Source organism: Gavialis gangeticus, unplaced genomic scaffold (assembly GCF_001723915.1).
Source record: "Gavialis gangeticus isolate Ggan-Ray unplaced genomic scaffold, GavGan_comp1, whole genome shotgun sequence".
Lineage (NCBI taxonomy): Eukaryota > Metazoa > Chordata > Crocodylia > Gavialidae > Gavialis > Gavialis gangeticus.
The window spans coordinates 20,459,193-20,482,088 of NW_017729002.1; the positions used below are offsets into that span (position 1 = coordinate 20,459,193).

The 22,896-nt window shown below is 46.0% G+C and overlaps 1 protein-coding gene across 1 annotated transcript in view; it reads right to left on the reverse strand.

Moving 5' to 3' along the window:
• Nucleotides 1-2,812: 2,812 nt before the first annotated feature.
• Nucleotides 2,813-22,896, reverse strand: part of MAPK8IP3 (mitogen-activated protein kinase 8 interacting protein 3) — a 120,050-nt gene continuing 99,966 nt past the window's right edge. Inside the window, exons 21-33 of the mRNA XM_019507398.1 lie at nucleotides 21,399-21,564; nucleotides 19,131-19,316; nucleotides 15,580-15,766; nucleotides 14,355-14,477; nucleotides 13,990-14,070; nucleotides 13,261-13,328; nucleotides 12,459-12,607; nucleotides 10,895-11,066; nucleotides 10,649-10,762; nucleotides 9,222-9,260; nucleotides 7,099-7,278; nucleotides 6,663-6,806; nucleotides 2,813-5,801 (exon numbers count right to left, since the gene is read on the reverse strand). Of these exons, the coding sequence (XP_019362943.1) occupies nucleotides 5,680-5,801; nucleotides 6,663-6,806; nucleotides 7,099-7,278; nucleotides 9,222-9,260; nucleotides 10,649-10,762; nucleotides 10,895-11,066; nucleotides 12,459-12,607; nucleotides 13,261-13,328; nucleotides 13,990-14,070; nucleotides 14,355-14,477; nucleotides 15,580-15,766; nucleotides 19,131-19,316; nucleotides 21,399-21,564 (1,731 nt within the window). The 3' untranslated portion in view covers nucleotides 2,813-5,679. The remainder of the gene's footprint in view (nucleotides 5,802-6,662; nucleotides 6,807-7,098; nucleotides 7,279-9,221; nucleotides 9,261-10,648; nucleotides 10,763-10,894; nucleotides 11,067-12,458; nucleotides 12,608-13,260; nucleotides 13,329-13,989; nucleotides 14,071-14,354; nucleotides 14,478-15,579; nucleotides 15,767-19,130; nucleotides 19,317-21,398; nucleotides 21,565-22,896) is intronic.

The following is a 22,896-nucleotide window of genomic DNA, read 5'->3' on the forward strand; positions in this document are numbered from 1 at the left end:
GGGGGGGGGGGGGGGAAATCACATTCCAGTGTGAATTTTTCTGGTTTCATTTTCCAGCTTTTGGGTCTTGTTCAGAGTGCTCTGCTCTCAGAAATCTTTTCTCTGGCCACTGGTTTGCAGGTGGTGACTGGCACTTCAACTTTTTTTTGATAAATAGCTTGGATCCTTTCAGTCTCTTACTGCAAAGCAGGCTTTCTGGATATCACATGATTCTTATAGGTGTTCTCTGAACCCTTTCCAGTTTTTCAATATCTCCTCTTCTAGGAGTGTGGATACTAGAACTGGACCCAGTATTCCAGTGTTGGTTTTGCTGATGCTGTATGCAGATATTGTATTATCTTTCTACATTCAAGGATCATTGTTAACACGTATACATTGCCTATTGGATCAGAACTGGATCCAATTAGTCTTGTATTCTGTCTCCAATGATTCCCAAAACTTGCAGTGTGAACAATACTTTCGTATAGTGGTTTTAAGTTTCCCACCTTTCATGTCCAATAACTCCTCTTCTGAGAGAGTGAGAAGAGACTCTTGATCTACCTGCTCCAGATGCTGATTGTTTTATGTACATTTCTTATGTCCTCCCTTACTTGCCCCTCTTCAGTTTTTTTTCTTATGAAGGAATGCTCTGCTCATCCCATTGTACTTCTCTGAACCTTCATCAGTTTTGCAATATCTTTAAGGTAGGATGACCACTACTCCACACATCCGGCAGAGGCCCTATCATGGACTTACACAAAGGACTTTTCACATTTCCTGTATTATCTCAATCTCATTCTTTATGCATCCTCATATCTGATTTTTCTTTTTGAACTACAGCTGCACTTTGCCTAGAGGTTTTTCATGGAGCTGTCTATACCAGTAGCTTTCAACCAGTGGTCTGTGGACCCCTGGGTTCTGCAGACTGTGGCTAAGGAGTCCATGAAAGGTGATTATGATCAATCATTGGGTATGTGAATACCCACAAGTACAATTCAAAGGGGTCCACACCTCTGTTCAAAGCTTTTTAGGTGCCTGCAAATGTAAAGAAGGTTGGAAACCATTGGTCTACACAAAAACCCAAGTCCCTTTCTTGGTTTGAGAAGGTTAATTTAGACCCCCTAAATAAAGGGATGCTTAATTTTTTTCCTCTATGCCAAAGATACACCTGGAAAAATGCATTCATCACTCTGGCAGAACTAGTCAAAGCAATAACCTACTTGCCTTTACTGGGGTGCTTAAACCATACAGCACGCAAGTTGTACTGGCAGGAGCTTGCCTTGCATTAGGCTAGGGTGCAGCTGATGGCAGTTGTTTTTCATATGTAATTCTGAAGATCCACCTGAGGACAGGGTGGCACTGCCTAAACCTGGAGCTGTGCAGACTGAAAGAGGTCAATTTCCTGCTGCTGTTAGTCAGGGCAGTTACTGGTCACACTGTAAAGCCTTGAGGGCTGTGTTATGTCTAGTGTTGGTTTGAACATGTGTCAGTGCAAAGGGTGGCCTCAGAGGTGAGGATGGGAAATCTATTCCCACGTGACTGGCAATGCTGCCTCAGCTTCCAGAATTTACTTAAAATATGACCTAATAAGCTGATGCTCTAAGTACTTCTGCTTAATGTGGAGCAGGTGTTATAATGGAGTGCAATTTCTTTTTTTTATTAAAGAAGCCCATCTTTCAGACACTGACGCTGTTCTGGCCATGATCCCTTTATTTCCTCATGCTATTGTGGGCTGTGTTTGTGGGTGAGGCAAGTAAAGCACATATGATCTACAGGAGTATGTGACTCGGTCTCACCAGCCCTCATGCTCCAAATGTTGCAGTGTTAGTTGTTGATATAGACTCCTGTTGCCCCTGTAGACTCTCAAAGCTGCTGTATGGTTAAGTCTGCATGTTAGGAGAGAATAAACTCATCCAGGTTTTCTGGCTGGTTAAAAATGTTCCCTACCCTCTCTAGCTTTGAGGTTGAGCAAAGACATAGAATCAGTGACCTTTTAAAGAAAAGCAAAAACTGCTGAGAAACATTTATGGGTGGACAGAGGTTCTTTGCCTGCACGTTCACAGCTGATTAGTTAAAACAAATGGGGTCTCCCATAGCCCCTCTGGCTGCAGCTCATTCTACCTCCATGCAGCTTGTAGAGAGGACTGTTTACATCCATAAAATAACTGACTCAGCTTGGTTTTATAATTGTTAACTTTTTAATATATAATAAACTTTGGAGAGTCATGCACCTCATGGTTTGTTTCTTCACTGTGACTGGCTGTTTCAGGAGTTTACTGGTACAGTGCTGGTAAACCCAACAGCCTAGTGTGTTGCAGGGAAAGAGTTGACCTCTGGGCTTGAGCTCCCAAAGCTCCAAATACTAAGTGTCTTGCATTTCCCTGAACTGTGCTGCCATTGTACTTCAGAGCTTGAGAAATTGTATGGTGCTAACTGATCATAAAAATGCAGCCACGGTTTGTAAATACATTAGAAACAGACATCATTTTGTATTTAGCCCCATGAATTTAGGGGGTCTATTTTAATGATAAGATAATTGCCGGCTTGAATTGTGGCCCTGTTTATGGGACTTTTATTTAGTTCCTGTCCCATTGGCCCTTGGCTGCCTTAGTTATAAGTGTTCTTTGGCTGTGTTAACATTTTTAAAGCCAGTAATATGATGAACTGACATTTGAAGTTAAAGGTGAATAAAATGAGCAGGCTCGTTTGAAAAATGTTAACAGGTGAGAATCTGAGGTGATTGCCCTAATGGCCCTCAGAGTAGCCCATCCATTATGAAAATTTATTAGAAATGTCTGCAAATGCAAGCCAACAAACAGACGTTTGCACTTGCTGATGTTAACACATTTATTACATACAGAACAGATATGGTTCATTTGTTTGATAGCAGAGGGGACAAAGCATGGGAAAGTATTCATACAGCAGTCTCTTTACAGAATGCCATCTTCAGACCAAACAGCGGAGTTTACAGGCCTTAAGACACTTTTTTTTTAAATCCTTTTATAACATACAAGGTACTTTACATACATCACAGTGGAGATATGATGGGGAAGTGTAAGCCAATCAGCTCTCACCTTGCTGCCCAGTAGCCACCGAAGGATGATAGGAACACAGCAGCAGTGGCTATAGCTGCCCCCCTTTAAATGTGTGCTTCTCTTCAAGGAAAACATGCTTCAAGCTGCAAGGGAACTGAACCTGCTGAGATGATTTGAGACCTCTTCTCTCCATTTGCCTTGGAGCAATCAGTAGGAGATAGAGGAGCAAGTACGGTCACTGATAAAAACAGATACAGAATGTTTCATAAATTTTCATATGGAGCATCCAATTTCAATGAGCAACCGATGTCAATTCCACTTTATGTTGTCAGCCCAAATTAACTGGTGGTAGTACCTGTTGTATGGAACTTGCTATTTTTTTTCCTTCCTCCTTCCCTACCTCATGCTCTGTTGCTACCCACAGTGACTTCTCCTGTCAGACAGCATTTCTGGAACATGGCCATGGCGTAGCAGAAGCCTGGCTCATTCAGAAAAGCCTCAGTCAAACATGTCCCACTGGAGACCCCTTTCCATGGAGGTGTTCTGCTGCCCACACAGCTACTGAAAGGATGCTGTAGACACAAACAGCAAAGCTGGTACATGGCTGCAGGACATGATTCAGAACTCATCCCTACCTCAGTTTGAAGCATAGTATGTTTCCTCAGTAATCCAACACTGCTCACAGGCAATTTGTGGCACCACCAAACTTCTCTCTCACTGCTAACCAGGATGCTGAAGCCCCTGTTCTCTGGTATGTCACTGCTGCTTCAAATGGACTGATGTGTACTCTCTCTCTCTCTCTCCCAGCCTTCTCTGTAGTATGCTTGTTTGCAAAGGTCTGGGCTAAGGTATTGCTGCTAAACAAAGGATGCATCCAGCTACAGCTCCATGTGCACCATGTTTCAGCAACACAGAAGTTACTATAGCATACAAGACAATTGTTCCATCCACTCTAGTATCTTCTCTCCAACTGGGCCCACAGCTAGATGCATCAGAGAAAGACAAAAATTGCCCTAGGATGCATCTATACAATATGGCTATGCTGTAGGAAATGAGGAAAACATCCCTGAAAGCCTCAATTTAGCCTCACCTAGCAGGCAGACAAAGAAGCAAAGGGGCATGTTAGAAAGGGACACAAACACCTTCCAAGCATAAATGTTGTGCTCTTGCATGGCCAGTTTCAAACAGCCTGCCTGGATAGGTTATTTCTTGCTTCCTCTTAGGCAGGAAGTTAGATACATGCTGGACAAAGCACATGAAAGTCACTCCTCACCTCTGCATTCTGGAGTGAACACTGCATCCTCCTCCTGTATGCAGGACAAAATAATGTTTGCAATTCCATGGAAGGACAATAAAAGTCTCTCCTGGGCACCATCATGCATTCCAGTAGTGAAACAACTTGATCTTTTCTGCACACCCAGAACTGCAAACAGTCCAGTGCTTGGGGCACCAGCAAGGGGAGTCAGGACAGCTGCATTCATTCCCTGCTGTCATAGGTTGCCTGCGTGACTTTGGGTAAGACATGGTTCCCCATCTGTAACATCCTTTCCTCCCAGTCACGGTGAGGAATACACTTATTTCTCCCTGCAGAAAGTCAGCAATGCCCAAAACAGGATGTTGTCTTCATAAGTCATTCAATAAAACCTCACTGTGTTAACATACAAGTCATAGCACAGCAACACAGAGGACTGCTTAAGTTGCCTTCACCTACACTTTACAAATCAACATCCATTGAACAACATCAGCTTGTCTCTGCATGTTTAAGGCTTGTAAAAATAAGGAAACCTACATGTCTTTAAACTTTCCCTTCCAAAACTTATATGGAAAAAGTATTTCTGTCTTTTCCTTCAGCTAACCAATGAGATTTCAGCACGCAGTCACTGCTACAGCATTCCAGAATGCTAGAGGCCTTTGACATCAGACACCTTTCTTCTATTTCCCTACCAAGCAAACAGTCCTTCCCAGTCTCACATTGCCCAGCACAGACTCCATGTTACCTAATGACCAAACAATATCAGTAGAGGAAGGAGGGAGACTCCATCTTTCCATATACAGAAAGTATTCTTCACTGTATCACTTCTTCATGGGACTGTTGTCCTACGACCAAACAGAAACCTTTTGTGGTCCCATCTCTGCACACAGGATACCCTTAGATCTGGGGTAACATTCTGTGCCTGGGTACAATCTACACAGATAGGAGGGGATAGGAATTTCATGTGGTGAACAGGAAAAGATTTCTTTGGAGCTGTTGGCAAGCGGCGATTCATCAGCTTCACTTCAGTGGGGCACGTTGGAGAGATGCACTGCTTCTCATGCAGGTGGGAGTGAAGCAGCCTTCCTGGTAACATGGGCCAGCCCTTCCAAATCAGAGGTGCTTGCACAGGTCTTGACCACCAGCTTCACTCTGAAGATTTTCTTCCATTTTTTTCCCTTGGAGACACCAGCATTGGAAGGAGAACAACTACCTGAGCACTCAAAGAGCATACAGGCCCAAGATGAAAGCTGCACGTTCAGAGGTTAGAATGGGGTCGCAGTCCAATGCAGGAGCTGCTGCAGGTGTCTGAGGTTCCGATTCCAGCAGTAGATATAATGCAGGAGTTCTGTATGTACATCTTGGCATTCAGCGGGAGGAGGGAGAGTTACATTGGCAGAAAAGGAGAGACTCTCACTCAGGGATGTAGGAGACTTGCCACACAATAATGTGGCTTCTTTCAGCCTTGGAAAGCATTGGCTTCACTTGGGTGGCATCTCCAGTGTTCTCCTCTGTCTCATCATCTTCTCCATCCCCTGACAAGAAAACACAAATGGTAAGGAGGGGGGACCAGGGGGAGCCCACGCATTGCTGCCCTTAGGAATTCTCACAAAAGGCTTGTCACTCAGCTGTGATCTTTGCTACCTGACCACAGGCAGTATTGACTGATATCTGCCAAGTCTGGAGCGCAGTTGTGAGGACTGGAAGCATTTGTGTATCAAAGTCCATGTACAATGGAAAGACAACTCCTCTACTTCTTCATAAAAATGTAAAACCATCACTCTTTGGCATCCCCAATTTCATGGATTGACCAAGTATCCCCACCAACATGGACGAGCCTGTAAGTCTAACCAAGGGCATTCTCCAGAGTGTTGCACCTGAAAATGCTGTGATTGCAGCATTGAGCCATCAGTGTGGAAAATCATAGTGCAGGGATGGCCAACCTGCAACATGAGTGTCACAAGTGACACAAGCAGCCTGTGTGTGTGGCAGGTGGCAAATCAGGGAGGGGACAGGCAGCACAGCAGCTGATAGGGCAGGAAGCAGAGGGCAGAGCAGGATCAGGAGGCAGAAGGGGATCGGACTGGCACATGAGGAGGGTGTGGGGCTACATGGCATGCCTGCCAAGAAGGTTGGCTCCCATTGCTCTAATGAATATCATCATGGCTCTGTGCAGACTGACTTACGGGGCAAAGACAGACAGCTGTCTGGGGTCTGTGTTTGTTCTACAGGTATGTGGGAGTGAGGTACACAGATCTTGGTCTACACAGATCATCAGGAACAAGTGGAAATAATTTCCTGAATTCACTCCCCAGCAGCAGTTTTATCCCTCGAGTCTCACTGGTCCCCACACATCGTGCCTGGTCCTTCCTACAAGGCAAACAAGAGGTGCTCACCAATCCGGAAATCAATGTACCCCTCTCCTCCACTCAGCACCAAGACATTCTTCAGCTTCTGCCCCTCGGTCTCGGTGGCTGCTGTGCTGGGGTTCTCAGAGGGGCTGTCCAACACACTTCCATTCAGGGTTGCAAGAACATTGCCTGAAAAAACATGGGGGCCCCTTTCAGCACCTCTGCCACAGTCCCTGAGCACTCAGCTCAAGGTCACAAATGTGGTCAAGGCCCTGCCAGTTCAATCACTTTGATGAGTGAAATCTGGCTTTTATTCCAGTTCATGCATAAGAACAAGGAACTGTAGGAGTCACTGGTTCAGCTGCAGGAGGTGTGAATGGCACCCACAACATCCTACAGCAGGCCAACTCTGGCCTCCCCCACCATGGAAATTACAATTAATGCTAGACCCATCCTGATAATGTGCTGTCCTTCTCCTTACCAGGCACAGAGACAAAGAACTTGACAGCATCCCGGTGGCCGTGGAAGCAGAGCTGCGCCTGAGCCATGGAACAGTAGGGGATGAAGCTGCTGGCAGACTTGTCGCTGCTGTCATCCCCATACACATGAATGACTCCACCAGAGCGACTCCCCTCTCCTGATGTTGGGGATGTCTTATTGGCTGAGAACAGAAGAATAACCCCAAGTAGTAGATTTGTGCCCATTTATACAGTAGCCCCAGTCAAAGCGAGAAGTCATGAGTACCACTGGAGAAACTTTAGAGGCCCCGTTTAGTGTCCTGGGCATGATGGAAGAGACCATACTAGATTATACATTCCATCTCCCTGCCAGCATGGTGGAGGCACAGTTACATTCCTTCATGTGAATGAGCTGTGCCTCTAATCAAAGGAATGTTTGACTAATAGGGATGTCTTTGGAAAAGTCCCACCCCTACAAAGGAATATGTTAAGGGCACTGTGATAAAGGCCTCCTCCCCCTGCTATGGTAGCCATATTTCAGAACTCTGGAGAGTTGAGAAAGAACTTACTGTTCTGTGGCCAGTCATAGGCCTTGCTACTTAGGTGGGTAATGTGAGGAGTTCACTGCCCTAATGAAACAATATGTCTGCTTGGCCTACAAGGCCCCTGGAGAGCTGTGGCTGCTTTCTGGACTGATGAAATTGCTAAGTTTGAAAGGCAAGCCCTCTGCTAGCACCGATCTGCCAAAGTACAGGGTGGCAACATAGTCCCTGCAGAGCCATAGTGCAACAGGACAGAGGTGGAGTCAAAGGGAACCGGGTTTCTTTTCTAATCTTGGGGAAAAGGTAGCTGCCAGCCTCAGCCACAATACCCTGAGACTCACTCTCTGGCCACAGAAGCCCTCCTGAGGGAGGCTGAACACCCTTAAAGCCCATAGAAGCTCACAGTGCTCAGCATCTTGCAAGAAATAAACTCCATTTACCAGTCTAGGGCTCAGTGCTCAAGATGGGAGACTCTTCCCTGCATGACTATCCTAGGTGCATGTGCACGCACGCATGCATGCACGCACACTGTGGGAAATGTAGAACTTTCGGTCTCTTGCACAAACAAACTCCAGCGTGGTGCTCACTCTAGCAGGGACTTATGTTTGATGTCATTATATACACTATTATATCTATTATCTCAGTTATTAAATGAGAAATAAGAAATAACCCTAAAATCAAAGGAGACCTGTTTCTCAAGCCAGGATTTTGGGATCACAGGCAAAATAGCTGCATGGAAGAATAAGAATTGATCAGAAAAAAAGACCACAGCAATGAAAGCTTTCTGCACCAATGTACTTTGACTTTCTATATGCAGCTGCAACTGGATGGTGTCACTTTACAGTAACACTGGACTTGTTGCATCAAACAGTGAGTCCAGTTAGCCTTGTGTTCAGCCTCTAACAGTGGCTAGTATCTAATGCTCCTAAAGAAGGAAAATATACTCAGAATGCTCCTGGCCAAACTTTAGGACAGGGTTGCTTATTAAGCCTTGCAGATGGATAATAAAGCCTGATCCAGGAATTGGGATTCCCACGGTATCACCCCCTTCCCTTGCATAAGTGCAAATGATTTTTAATGCTCATAAACTGTCCAGTCTTTTTAAAGGTCCTGCATTATTACTCTTGGCTCTGAGGTGCCACAGCACTGGTACCATAATTGTTCTGGAAACTGATGGAGCTTGGGGAATCCCTGGAAGACCAGATGGACAGTCTGTTCTGGTCTGCCAAGAAACAAGAAACAACTGGCTAAACAGATCTTTACTACCAGGAGTACAAGGAGCACACTTTTGGTCATCACCTTCCCTGACCTCAGCTATCAAAAGAGCTAGGTGGAAAAAACGAAGTACTCAGTTACACAGTAAAACAAATGGGAGGGCTACTGAGAAAGAGTTGAATGCCCCTAGCTCCAAGGGAATGAGGCTATTTACATTATCAACTTTGGGCTCTTCTCAGTGACTGCTAGTTAATGCGAGAGACATGAATGGGTAAGTGAATGGAAAGAAGTAAATAAGTGGATGAAGGGTTAGGAAAGTGACTGGGAGGGACGGCTGGTGCACAGGGAATGGCGTTTGAAATCCACAAGGAAGGAGGTACTGGACTTACCCCGGAGCCCAAGGAGTTGGCCTCGGTGGAGGACTACAGCTAGGCCACGCAAGGAGTGGAGAACAGAAGGGAACAGGGAGAGAAAGACAGGTGGGGAGAGAAGAAAAAGGCAGTTATTAGGAGAAATTTCTGGGAGCCACAAAAATACACACATCGAGAGAGTGCCAAAAAGAGCAGTTGACTCAGAGTCACTTTAAGAAAACCCTGCCCTTGCACTACTCATCCTTCAATTATAAGACCAGGGATGAAGGAGAGCTCAGGGGATCAAAAGTCCAAGTTCACAGTGAAATCTTGCGACTCTCCATTTCTTCAGCAATGTCACATGAGAATGTAGTTCACTTGCAGTGTGTGATGAATTGAACTCAGAGGCATAAGAGCTGCCTCAAGAAAAAGCAACCCTTAGAACAGGGAGGGGCTCAGAAGTGAGATTCTCAGATGATAATGGCTCCGAGAACACTGAGTCAAAGGTAGTGCACTGATGAAAGATGCAAGCTGTATTCATGTGTAAGTGTATCAGGAGGGGCCAATTCTGTGCATAACAGATTTTTTTCCTCATAAAACAGTCATGTTCTGCCAGCAGCAGGGATGCAAGAATTGCAATTTTCATCACAATAAATTGCCCCATATTCCTGTATCTTCCAGTGCATTTAGGAGTAAATTTTCTCACTGAAAAGTTAGATGCTGAGTGGCAGGTGAAAAACAGGATTACTGAAAGCTTCAATTAGCCCTCTCAACTCTAGGGACTTGCCTGGTAAGCTCCTCACTAGACTGGACTGACTGATGATTTGCCTTAAGTTTTGCTGGACTAAAACGGACTCCTTGATTTGATTCAATGAACCTTCCTCTTCCTCAGCCCTTGAGCAATGGTATCAGTGTGGGAAGTTCAGATATCTATAGTATTATGGACCGTCTACAGAAGGGTTTCTTCTGACTTATACTTGTAGCCCCCTTCCAATGTATGCACTTCACAGTGCTTCAATCCTGATGCTAACAATAGGTCTAGAATGAGTCAACATCTGCCAAGTGTATCACAGTACTGATCAACAGTATACAATGTAGAGATTGTGCAGATGTCACAGTTCCTCAAAGGAGGAAACTGCTTCTACTTCACTGAACAGGATAGTGCTGAATATTTATTACATCTTTAAATGGGTCAAATTAACTTATAGCAAAGTTTTAATTTCATAATCAAGGTAGTCTCAGGCCAGGTTCAAGGTTGCTCCTTTACCTGGAGATACCTGTATCCCCTTTATTTTCTCTGAATCACTGATCAGAACTGTGATACTCCATTTCTGGCACCAGTATGTGGAGATCAGCCTGGGAAGTATTTATTCTGCCCAAGTCACTTACTCCACTGTATATTCAGCAAATGAAGGCTTTGCTGGTATTGAGTAATTTCAGGAAAATATCTGATAAGTATCACTTACTCTCAGTCAAGGGGATAGAAATGACGACACCGTTCCCTGTCCCTACCCAGAGGCGGTTGCCAGCAATGAGCAGGGCTGTGATCCGCACAAACGAGAAGCCCAGCTTTCCAGTGCCTGTGGATTGGGAGTGTGAAATGGTGGTATTAGGATGGTATTACTTGGAGCAGTGTCCTAAAAACACTGATTCTCCCTAATCAACAACAGTCAGTATAATAGACCATCTAGCAAAAATTGCTGCCTTCTCACCTAGCATCTTGCTGACATAAGGTTCAATGTCCACATCCTGAAGGTGTTGATGGGTGTGGGCATGGTACAGTCTCAGCGTGGAGTCTAGGCGGATGGAAACCCACACCCCATCTCCGATCCATGCCAGCTGCCGGACTTGGCTCTCCCGGCGTGGGTGGGCATCAAAGGACTTCTGAAATATCAATTGTGTGGAACATCATGAATTCATTGCAGGTTTGCAGTGACCTAGACAGGTGCTCCCTCATCCTGGGTTGGGAGCACTTTGTTTTCAAAGCTTCTAGATCAGAGGCGCAAACTCTGAATAGAGTACCTAGTACATGTGGATTCCCAGCCTCCTTCCTAGTCACAAAGGAAGTGCCAGATATAGATATGACCCAAGTACTCAAGCTCCAAAGAGTAAGAGATAATGAGTGCTATGCTGTCAGATCTCCAGTAACATGGTTTCTCCTAACAGTTCTTGTCCTACCAACATGGAGTCAGCGATCTGGATGAAGGGGTGGAAAGTAACCTGTTTAAATTCGCTGATGACACCAAAATCTGGGGGGAGGTGAGCACGCTAGCAGGGAGCGAGAGATTGCAGAGGGATCTGGATAGGTTACAGGGGTGGGCTAACAGGAACAGGATGCGTTTTAACACGGACAAGTGCAGGGTGCTGCACTTGGGCAGTAGGAACCAGCAGCACACTTATACAATGGGGAACTCCTTACTCGAGAGCACGGAGGCAGAAAGGGATCTTGGAGTCATTATTGACTCCAAGATGAACATGGGCCGACAATGCGAGGTCATGGTTGGCAAGGCTAACCGGACCTTGTCGTGCATCCACAGGTGCATCTCGAGTAGAGCCAAAGAGGTGATCCTCCCCCTCTATGCGACACTGGTCAGGCCACAGCTGGAGTATTGTGTCCAGTTCTGTGCGCCCCAGTTCAAGAGGGATGTGGACAATATGGAGAGGGTCCAGAGGAGGGCCACCCGCATGATCCAGGGACAACAGGGCAGACTCTACAGTGAGAGACTGCGGGACCTGAACCTATTCAGCCTCCACAAGAGAAGGCTAAGGGGGGACCTGGTGACTGTCTATAGACTCACTAGGGGGGACCAGAGGGGTTTGGGGGAGACGCTGTTTCCCCTAGCGCCCGCTGGCATAACAAGGAGAAATGGGCACAAGCTGTTGGAGAGGAGGTATAGATTGAACATCCGCAAAAACTACTTCACCGTTAGGGCGGCTAGGAGCTGGAACCAACTTCCAAGGGAAGTGGTGCTGGCCCCTACCCTGGGGGTCTTTAAGAAGAGGCTGGATGCCCACCTAGCTGGACTCGTTTGAGTCCCATTTCTCTTTTTGGGGTTTTTGTTGTTCTCCCGCCCTGGCGGGGGGTCGGGCTAGAAGATCTACTAGGTCCCTTCCGACCCTTAATCTATGAATCTATGAATCTATGAGTCAACAATAAGGATACAAAGATTGTGTTTCCCTCCCTCTACTGCAGAAAGCAGCTAAAAGAACTGATAAAGCCTGGGCCAATCTCTATTGTTACCACCTCCTTCACCCACAAATGCACATGCTCCTCACCTCAATCTGCATCGTCTTGGGCTGGATAACATGGACTTTGTTCTTATAGCCGCACCAGACTCTATCATACACAACAGCCATACAGCGGATAGAATGGTGCGTATGACCCAGGTCCATCAGGTGATAGTTGCTGAGATCCCATTGACCATCTAGAGGAAAACAAAGGCATCAGTGATCTGCATGCACAGCAGAATCACTTCCCTCCCTATTGGTTTCTGGATGATCCTCCAACTTCAAATGAACTGTTCCAGTATATGAAAGTTCCAGTATAGAACCAAGATCTCCTCTTTTCTAGTCCAGCTAAGTGTGTAATCAGATTACTTTGCAAACATATTACCTCTGCATCAGGGAGCATTATTACATCTAGGATGTGGACATTTTGGTTGTTAAATAATCATATTCAACCCAAAGCTCACCCTAGCAGAAGTTAAAAAATAGAGTCTATACAAGCAGCACTCTCTCCACTTCAGTCTGTTGCAGGGACTTCATCACTCTGATTACCACCAGAGAGTACAGTGAAAAGTTCTAGCTCTAAAAACTTGACTCACTCATGGCAACCAGCTACAAGATTCCCAGCGTGAGCTGCCATGTAACAAGAAAATCTAGAAGGAAGCAAGAACTGCCCTTTTGAGTATAAGGGCACTATTTTGGTAGTAGCTGTGTATTTTAAGAAAGTATTCAAATTCTAGTAATTTGGTACCCTTTCTTTTTAAGCCCAGCAGTGATATGCTTAATCTGCATCCACAGACTTTGCTTCTGCTCTGGAGTTGACTAGTTCATTCCTGACTACTTTGAGTTTTACCTTCTCCTCGGTGGAATATGGCTAGTGTTCCATCAGCCAGAGCAACGAGAACCCGTCCTTTCACATGCCTGAAACCAGTGAGAAGACAGCACATTTGAAAGTCTAGCAGGAATAACTAATTCCCAGGCCTTCCTAGAACTTCTACCAGGCTGGGATGCAGTCATGATCTATTATATCAGGGGTAAGAGACTCTCTTCCTCTCCTGGTTACAAATTATTTTCTACAAACAATTCCTGCTGCATCCAGCACTTGCCACAGCCATTCTGCAGGTATCTGAGGGTCACATATCTATTTACTTTTTGGATGGCAGCACTAGATTTCAACTAGCACAGAGTTTACCAGTTTCCTGCTGAATTTCACCTCTCCTTTCCACTGGTTTAACACTGAATAACTCCACTGATCTCAGGAAAGTTCCACTTGATTTACACTAACGTGAGAAGGCAATTCCATTGTTTCTCCTCTCCCCTCTCCCCAGTTGATTTTTATCCAGTACACTAGTGATCAGATGCTGCCAATCCTGCAACTAGAAAAGAAAGCACCTCATTATGAGTCTTTCTGAATGAATCAAGGAGCAGGAAGTTGTTTCAGAAATCTTCCCCACAGACCAGTGCACTTACTAAGACAAGGAAAAAGATGGGCTGGCAAGCAACCCCCAATCAACAACAAAGAAAGATCAATCATGTGATGAGTCTCCTGGGTTCATGTCTGTGACTCAGGATGGAAACTTACACCAGGCTCAGCACAGAGTCCTTCAGCTTTATTGAGTGCAGGCACTTCTTCCAGTTGGAGACTGCTGAGTGCACATATAGCCTGTGGGAAGGAGAAAGCAAGTCTGGTTAGCAGGAAGGTTGTCAGGCAACAAAAACTGCATTGCAAGGTCATGTGTGAGTCTTTCATTGTAACATTAAAGCAATTTGCAAAGCATGGCTGGCTGAATTGCTCCAACTATAACAAACCAAGGGCTCAAAATTAACCAGCATTTCAGGGGTGCACAGTGAAGACAGTCTATAAACATTAAAGTATTGGGACCTGGAGGCTACCTGTTTGGGACAATAGGTAACAAAGAAGGTTCTGTTGGCTCGAGACAAACCTACCAGCCATTTTGTGCTCCAAGCCACATGGTGGGTGCAGCACTGGTACAGGTTCCAGAAGCATCACCGTTTGCTTCCTGCTCTGGCAGTGTTGTGCTGGACTCTGACTTCTGCTGCCCATTCTCACTGCAAGGACAAAAGCAACCCTCACAATCTCTAATCTCATCAGAGGGCAGATCTCAGGTCTCATGTACATGGATTGATATCCTCTGTAGGGGGCTCCCTTATCAGTAGTTATCTAATAGCAGCACAGAGGCAGATGCAGTCCCTGCCTTAAAGTACCTTTATTTATCAACTGCTCTATAACTGTTTGATTCCTACATTTGTAAATTACCTTTAAAGTTTTAATCTTGATGAGTGGGAACATCCTTCCTTCAAAGTTACTGAGGATTTTTCCTGTTCATTTCCTTTAAAAATATGGACTAAAGAAAAGCTTTTTGCTTTGCCTCTCCAGCTATTCCATCATCTGGCCACATGGCATGTTCTTTGTTTACACGCTCACTATATTGGCCTTGATTGCTCTATAACAATGTTTCTCAAACCGTGTGTCGCAACCCAAAAGTGGGTCACAAGAATATATGAAAGGTTCACAAACAAACTTTAAGAATGGATTCTCCTTTAAAGGAGAAAAACATGGGAAGCCATGGCTTTTCCTTTGCAGGCTGGCAGAGTTCCAGCCTGGAAGGGGCTACTTGGGGCCCCCCATGACCCATACACTGCGGGGCTGGAGCCTGGGGGTGGGGGGGCAGCAGGTCGGGAGTGAGGGGCACTGGGTTGGGACTGGCCAAAGTTTACAAATGGGTCCTCATACAAAAAGGGTTGAGAACCACTGCTCTATAAGACCTCTGACACACTCCATGCCTTCTCTGATATTTGTATAGCATCCTCCTTGTTATAGGTATTACTAGAATGACCACTCATCACCGCATATAAGAGTCCATAAGATCCTCAGATAAAAGCTTTAAGTGCATGAGTTCTCTGGGGGTATTCCTCTTGACAGCAGGTCTTATTCCTCATTAGATCAAATATTTGCTCTGAAACAGCCTGCTACTGGAAGAACCATGTTTGTTTCATTTGATTCCTGCCCCCCTACCCTACCAGCCCCTTTGTTTACACAGTGTTGGTGTGAAGGTGGTAAGAGTTTGACTTTCCCCTCAAAAAATAGGCTGGACTCATTCATTTGCTCTCATCAATGCTGATGGACAACTGTACTAGCACAACAGCCTACCTGTTCTGCCTCCCAGGTGCCTGAGTTGGAGCTGGATCTGTAAAAACATGTTCTGTAAGTGGACCAGGCCGGACTTGGACTGATTCTGTTTCACTTGCACCATTCTCTGGTACTTCTGTAGCTTCTGTTGCCTCTTCTGTGGACTGGGACTGATTGATTTTCCCATTGCTGACTGCAGCCACCTCACCTATGGAAGGAGGAATACACTGTAAGCTGGATGGAAAAATTAGACAGAAGTGGTCTGTTTATAGAGCACGCTTCTGATCTTCAGATTATTCTTCCAAATCTTCCAGTATTAAGCAGGAAGAATTGGAAGTAATTGCACAGTCAAAGAACTATGACATGACTGGAATAACAGAGGCTTGGTGGGAGCTCACATGACTGAAGAACTGTCACAGATGGATACAAATGATTCAAGAAGGACAGGCAGGGGAGAAAAAGAGAAGAAGTTGCACTGTATGTAAAAGAGTTGTATGACTGCTCAGAGCTCCAGTATGAAATGAGACAGGCCTGTTGAAAGTCCCTGGGTTAAGGTTAGAGGAGACAGCAACAAGGGTGAAGTCGTGGTAGAGGTCTGCTATGGATCACCAGACCAGGAGGATGAGGTGGATGAGGCTTTCTTCAGATAACTAATGGAAGTTTCCAGGCCTTGGTTCTCGTGGGGGGCTTCAATCACCCTGACACCTGCCAGGAGGGCAAAACAGCAGTGCTCAGACAATCCAGGAAGTTTTTAGAGAGCTCTGGGGACAACTTCCTGGTATAAGTGTTGAAGAGGCCATCTAGGGGGTGTGCTCTTCTTGACCAGCTGCTAAAAACAAGGAAGAATTGGTGGGGAATGTAGAGTGGATGACAATTTGGGCAGCAGTAACCACGAGAGGATCCAAATTCAGAATCCTGACAAAAGGAAGGAAGGAGAGCAGCAGAGTATGGACCTGGACTTTAGAAAAGCAGACTTTGACTCTCTCAGGGAACTGATGGGGAGGATCCCCTGGGAGGCCAGTCTGAGGGGGAGAGGAGTCCAGGGGAGCTGAATGTATTTTAAAGAAACCTTACTTAGGGCATAAGAACAAACCATTGTGATGTGCTGGAAGAAGAGCAAATATGGCAGGTGAGCAGCTTGGCTTAGCAAAGAACTCTTCAGTGAACTCAAACACAAAAAGGAAGCTTACAAGAAGTGGAAGTTTGGACAGATGATTAGATAGGAGTATAAATATATTGCTTGAGCATGCAGGGATGAAATCAGGAAGCCAAAGCATAATTGTAGTTGCAGCTAGCAAGGGATGTAAAGGGTAACGAAGGTTTTCTACAAGTATGTCAGCAACAAGAGGAAGGCCAGGGAAAGTGTGGTTGTCATACTGAATGCAGGAGGCAACCTAGTGACAGATCATGAGGAAAAGGCTGAAGGACTCAATGCCTTGATTACCTTGGTCTTCACAGGCAAGGTCAGCCTCCAGTCTGCACTGGGCAGCACAGTTTGGGGAGGAGGGGAGCAGCCAACTGTGGTGAAAGAACAGGTTAGGGACTATTTAGAAAACCTGGACATGTACAAGTCCATAGGGCTGGATGCAATGCATCCAAGGGTGCTGAGGGAGCTGGCTGATGGGATTGCAGAGCTGCTGGTCATTATCTTTGAAAACTCATGGTGATCAGGGGAGGTCCCAGACAATTGGAAAAGGGCAAATATAGTGTCCATCTTTAAGAAATGGAAGGAGGAGGATCCAGGGAACTACAGACCAGTCAGCCTCACCTCAGTCCCTGGAAAAATCATGCAGCAGGTCCTCAAGGAATCCATTTCTAAGCAATTTGAGGAGAAGAAACTGATTAGGATGAGTCAGCATGGATTCACCAAAGGCAAGTCATGCCTTACCAGGCTGATTGCCTTCTATGATGAGACAACTAGCTCTGTGGATGTGGGGAAAGCAGTGGACACAATATACCTTGATTTTAGCAAGGCTTTTGATGTGGTCTCCCGCAGCATTCTTGAAAGCAAGCTAAGGAAGTATGGGTTAGATGAATGAACTATAAGGTAGATAGAAAACTGGCTGGATCATCAGACTCAATGGGTAGTGACCAATGGCTCAAGGTCTATTTGGCAGCCAGTATCAAATGAAGTGCCCCAGAGGTGGTCCTGGGGCCAGTTTTGTTTAATATCTTTATTAACGATCTGAAAGATAGGATGGAATGCACCCTCACCAAGTTTGTGGATGACACGAAGCTGGGGGGAATAGTAGATATGCTGGAGGGTAGGGTTAGGATTCAAAGTGACCTCGACAAATGGAGGATTGGGCCAAAAGAAATCTCATGGAGTTCAACAAGGACAAGTGCAAAGTCCTGCACTTAGGACAGAAGAATCCCCTGCACCACTACAAGCTTGGGACCAACTGGTTAAGTAGCAGCTCTGCAGAAAAGGACTTGGAGGTTACAATGGACAATAAGGTAGACATGACTCAACAGTATGCTCTTGTTGCCAAGGAGGCTAACAGTATACTGGGACTGCATTAGTAGGATTGTTGCCAGCAGATCGAGGGAAGAGATTATTCCCCTCTATTTGACATCAGTGAGGCCACATCTCAAGTACTGTGTCCAGTTTTGGGCCCCCCTCTGCAGGAAGGATGTGGATAAGCTGGAGAGAGTCCAGCAGAGGGCAACAAAAATAGTTAGGGAGCTGGGACACATGACTTGTGAGGAGAAGCTGAGAGGACTGGGCTTATTTAGTCTGCAGATGAGAAGACTGAGGAGGGATTTGATAGCAGCCTTTAACTACCTGAAGGGTGGTTCCAATGAGAATGGAGCTAGACTAGTCTCAGTGGTGGCAGATGACAGAATAAGGAGCAATGGTCTCAAGTTGCTACAATGGAAATTCAGGTTGGATATTAAGAAAAACTACCGCTAGGAGGGTGGTGAAGCACCCTCCTAGTTACCTACAGAGGTGGTGGAATTTCCATCCTTGGAAGTTAAGACCCAGCTCAGCAAAGCCCTTGCTGGAATTATCTAGTTGGGGATGGTTCTGCTTTGAGCAGCAGGTTGTACTAGATGACCTCCCAAGGTTCTTTCCAAGCCTAATTTTCCTATGATTCTGGTATCTCCTTGGAAGCCTGTATAGACAGCGGTGTATGGGAGCAGACTGACGGTATTTTAAAAATGAGATCCTGTCTGTTACTGGTAGGATGTCAGAGACTCTTCCAAGTAAGAAAAATCTTCTAACACTGGCTTCTTCTGTCAGCTCAACACCTTAGTTAATAGAAAGACATAGATTTGGAGGAGACAATGATAGGAACAGTAGCAACAGTGACTGAGCAAATACATGCCCCTGTTTAAAAGATCTGTCATGTTAGGTCCTTGCTCGGCTGTGTGACCTAGATCATTCCGAATGAAGAGGATGAGAATAACTTAGATCAGTGTAAGCAAAGGGGATAGCCAAGGTATGTTGGGCCTACAACAGACTAACAGACATCTTGGGTTTTCCTGAGGTCTTCAGCCCACAAAGGGGAATAACATGCATGCCTTATTAATAGGCAGCTTGTCATGAGCTTTGGGGTCCCAAGACTTACTTTGTCCCTTATCCAGTACAGGTGTGTCACCCCGGGAAGAACAGTTGCTGCGTGGCACGTTGCACCGGGTTGCACAACCCACCAGAGTGATTCCCGCAAGGACGCCATCTGTTCCAGATGACTCTTCTGGATTCACATCACCCTCCAGAAAGATCTCACCTGGGGGGTAGTCACTGTCACTGGCCGCTAAGGCAAAACAAGAGATTCTCCTATAAGTACGTCACACTATCAATTTAGACCAGGGTAGGCAACGTTTTTGACTGGCATGCCGAAAAACCTGCAATGTCTACCTTGTAAGGTGCCAGAGTGCCGGCATGCCAGAAAAACAAAACAGGCTGGGGGTACATGGCAGGAACACGCTGCATATTAATATAGTTAATAATCATTTTTTCTTACAGTAAATACCACGTTTTCTAAAAATTCGAAACCTGTTGACAATAAATACAACTTCATATACTACCTTTGTTGTTTTGTATTCTTTTTTGCTAATCATGTTGTGATGAGAGAAAAAGAAAGAGAGAGGAGTGAAGAAAAAGAGGATAGAGAGAGATAAAAGGAAAGAAGAGGGAAGAGAGGGAGAGGGGGAAAAGAAAGAAAGAAAGAAAGAGAGAGAGGAGAGGGAAAGAAAGGAAAAGAGAAAGAGGAGGGCAGAGAAAGAGAAGAAAGAAATGGTAAGAAGCAGCCACCAGAGCCTGGCTGCCCCCACCCCCACCAGCAATGCAGGCATGCGGGTGAACAATGCAGGCAGGCAGGCAGGCACAGAGGCAGCACCAGGGGAAGCTTTTCTGCATGGCATGGTGGCTGGGCTCAGGCTGTTTGCCAAAGTGCCAGACCCAGGCCTGGCCAGCAGTGCAGTGTAAGCTGCTTGGGCCCCTGCCAGCAACTTTGGCAGAAATTAGGGGGGCCACAGGAGGCATGTACCCCTCCCACAAGTTCCCCTTGATTAGGGACATGGGCAGGACCAACCTCTTTTCAGTGGGGCTGTGCCGTGAGCAGAAGCAGGGTAGGTTCAGCTGTACAGGGCAGGTGGCAGGGGCAGGCAGCACTGGGAGGGGTGGCTACAGGGAAGCTAGGGTGAATTTTGGGGTGGCTATAGCCCCCCAAGCTCCCCTAGCACCACCCCAGATTAGGGAACTACCAAATCAACAAAGGGAGTGGGCTGTGCAGCAGCTCCTTTAATCTTGACGGTTACCCTGTGTGTACCCCACCCCCCTGACTGGCAGAGGGGCCCTGCTGCTCACCCTCACTCCTGATCCACAGGGAGAAAAAAACTGCAGTTTAAAATATGGCACTGTTTTTACTGCTCATTGCTGATTGACCAAGGGGCACTGGCAGCCCCACTTTTTGTTGCTGATCAGCAGAAAACTAGTTTTTGCCTTTGCACACATCAGGAGCCAGCAGCAAGATGTTGGTGGGGGCAGTGTGGAGAACCTGCAAAAATCGGTGAGAGTGGAGTGTACAGCAGCTCCTTTAGCTTTGCAGGCTCCCCCATGCACCACCACAGACATGGGGGAAAGGTCAGCAGAATGCAGGCAGTGTCCCTGTGCCCCTGCCTGTGCTCTCCTGACTCCACCCCCAGTCCCTGCCACAGCGCTGGGAGCTATTGCTGCTCCAGAGAGCCCTGAGCAGCAACTTAAAAAAAATATATAAACATTTTCTTTGGCAGACCTCCAGGAGTGCCAAGAAAAATGTCCCCACATGCTGCTACTTGGCATGCATGCCAGGGGTTGCCTAACCCTGACAAAGACACTGTGGCACCATTCCAGGACCATGGAGAGTGTCCTGGCCTGTCTCCACTATCAAGGCCAGGTGAGCACTTGCTCACATAAGTAGTTCTATGGAAAATAAAGGAACTACCTGTGTGTGCAAGTACTCATCAATATAAGTAACATCTCCACAGTCTGGTCCTACATGGAGGCAAAATATTGGTTAACAACCAGGGTCATCCCTAGGGAGGGGTGAATCGGGGCAACTGCCCAGGGTGCCGGACCCTGTGCTTTGGGGAGCCCTGTGGTCAGTGCTGTATAGGCCCCACTGTGGCTGTCATGCACCGCTGCCACGAGCGCTGCCAGCTCCAGCTGTTCCCCCTTCCCCCCACTCAACTTGCTCTGGCCGCACCCCTAGGGATGGCTCTGTTAACAACTCTGGAAACAATTACGTAACAAAGCAGCTACCACTTGTCAGCCATGGAATAAATAAGTGTCACTGACTAATCGGTGGAACCGATTAGTCTGTCCAAGCTTGAAACAATGCCTTGGCTGCACTTACCAGGGATGCTGGAAATGCAGAGTACATGGGCATTGCAGACAGTAAACTGGTCCACCACCGTGCCTGGCTGATTGGCATCAATGATCACTACTTTACTTGTAGACAGGGTACTTGTGAGAATCCATACTCGGCTGGATGTGGCATCCATCTCATACAACTCCTTAGCCTGCAGGAGAGCAAAATGTGTGGTGAGGACTGGTGTTGCCTGGATTTCAGCTAGTCAACCAAGTTCTGACAATATTTATCATATGAGAAGACCAATGAGAGCAAAAGCTTTTCATTAGTAAGTGAAGATACATAAAAATGAACTACAGAAATGTAAGCTTGCTCCACACTTCCTCCCAGGATCTTCAACCCAGGCCCAGAGAGATCACCCATTTGAGAGAAGGGGAGATGATTCTTGGTCTCTCTGCTGAATCTCCCAATTAATAGTACTGGGAATTCAGTTCATTTAGGTCACTAAATAGCTAGCAGACAGGAACAACTTACAGTGGCTAACAACCTACGCTGCACCTGAACTGTCAGCTGAAGCAAGAAGCTCTATCTCCTATTATCATAACCAACCTGTCATTAAAATCCAGTACAGCTCCCTAGACACAACTGTCATAGAGCAGCCATGAGTGCCCTCTGGCTGAATTCCAACAGCAATAAAATGGGCTGAATGCCTCCCTAGGTTTACACTCTGAAAAGAAGCTGAACAAGCCGTTTAGAAGCAGCAACAGCTCATTCCAGAAAAATCTTTCTTGCCTAGTAAAACAGGGCAGGGAATGAATCTAATAGCCCACTACACAATAAACACACTTCTTAGCTCACAACATAACTGGGAGTCAGAGAGACTGGAGAGTGAAAACCACTTAATTACCATCTTATTCTTCTTCCCAGGGCATCTGAGGCATCCTACTTTTATAAGACCTGGGAACAGAGAGGAGCTACAACTACAGAGCAACCTATAGCTCTGCTGCACTTTTACTCGTTATAAATTACAAAATCAGAGTCATCACTGGTTCTAGTCTCTCCCATCCTTACAGCTACTGAAATGTCTTCACTGGAAAGCTGACTGAAATGAGCCGTTATGTTGCGTACCTCTACTGAGTGCCTCTCTGACAGCTGGACAGCAAGGCTTCTGTATTACAAAAGAAGCAATAATGAGGAAGAGAAAGATCTGGGTGTATTAATCAAATGCAGGATGACTGGGAGCCACCAATGTGATGCAGTCATGACAGACGTAGATGCAATATAAGGATGATGAAATACTGCATCATCATCATCAAATTATAACTGTGTTCCTATGAAGCATTTCACATCTGTGGATCTTCAAGCACATGACAGGGGAGAAAAAGGTGACTGCTTGGCCAGGTTATCCAAGACCACACAGGAGACACTGACTGAGCTGAGAATAGCATTAATCCTTGTTAATTAACCTTGCTGCATAAAACACTGCTAAAAGAAGGAAAGACTACACAGACAGAGTCAAGACATGTCAGAGCATAATTCAGAT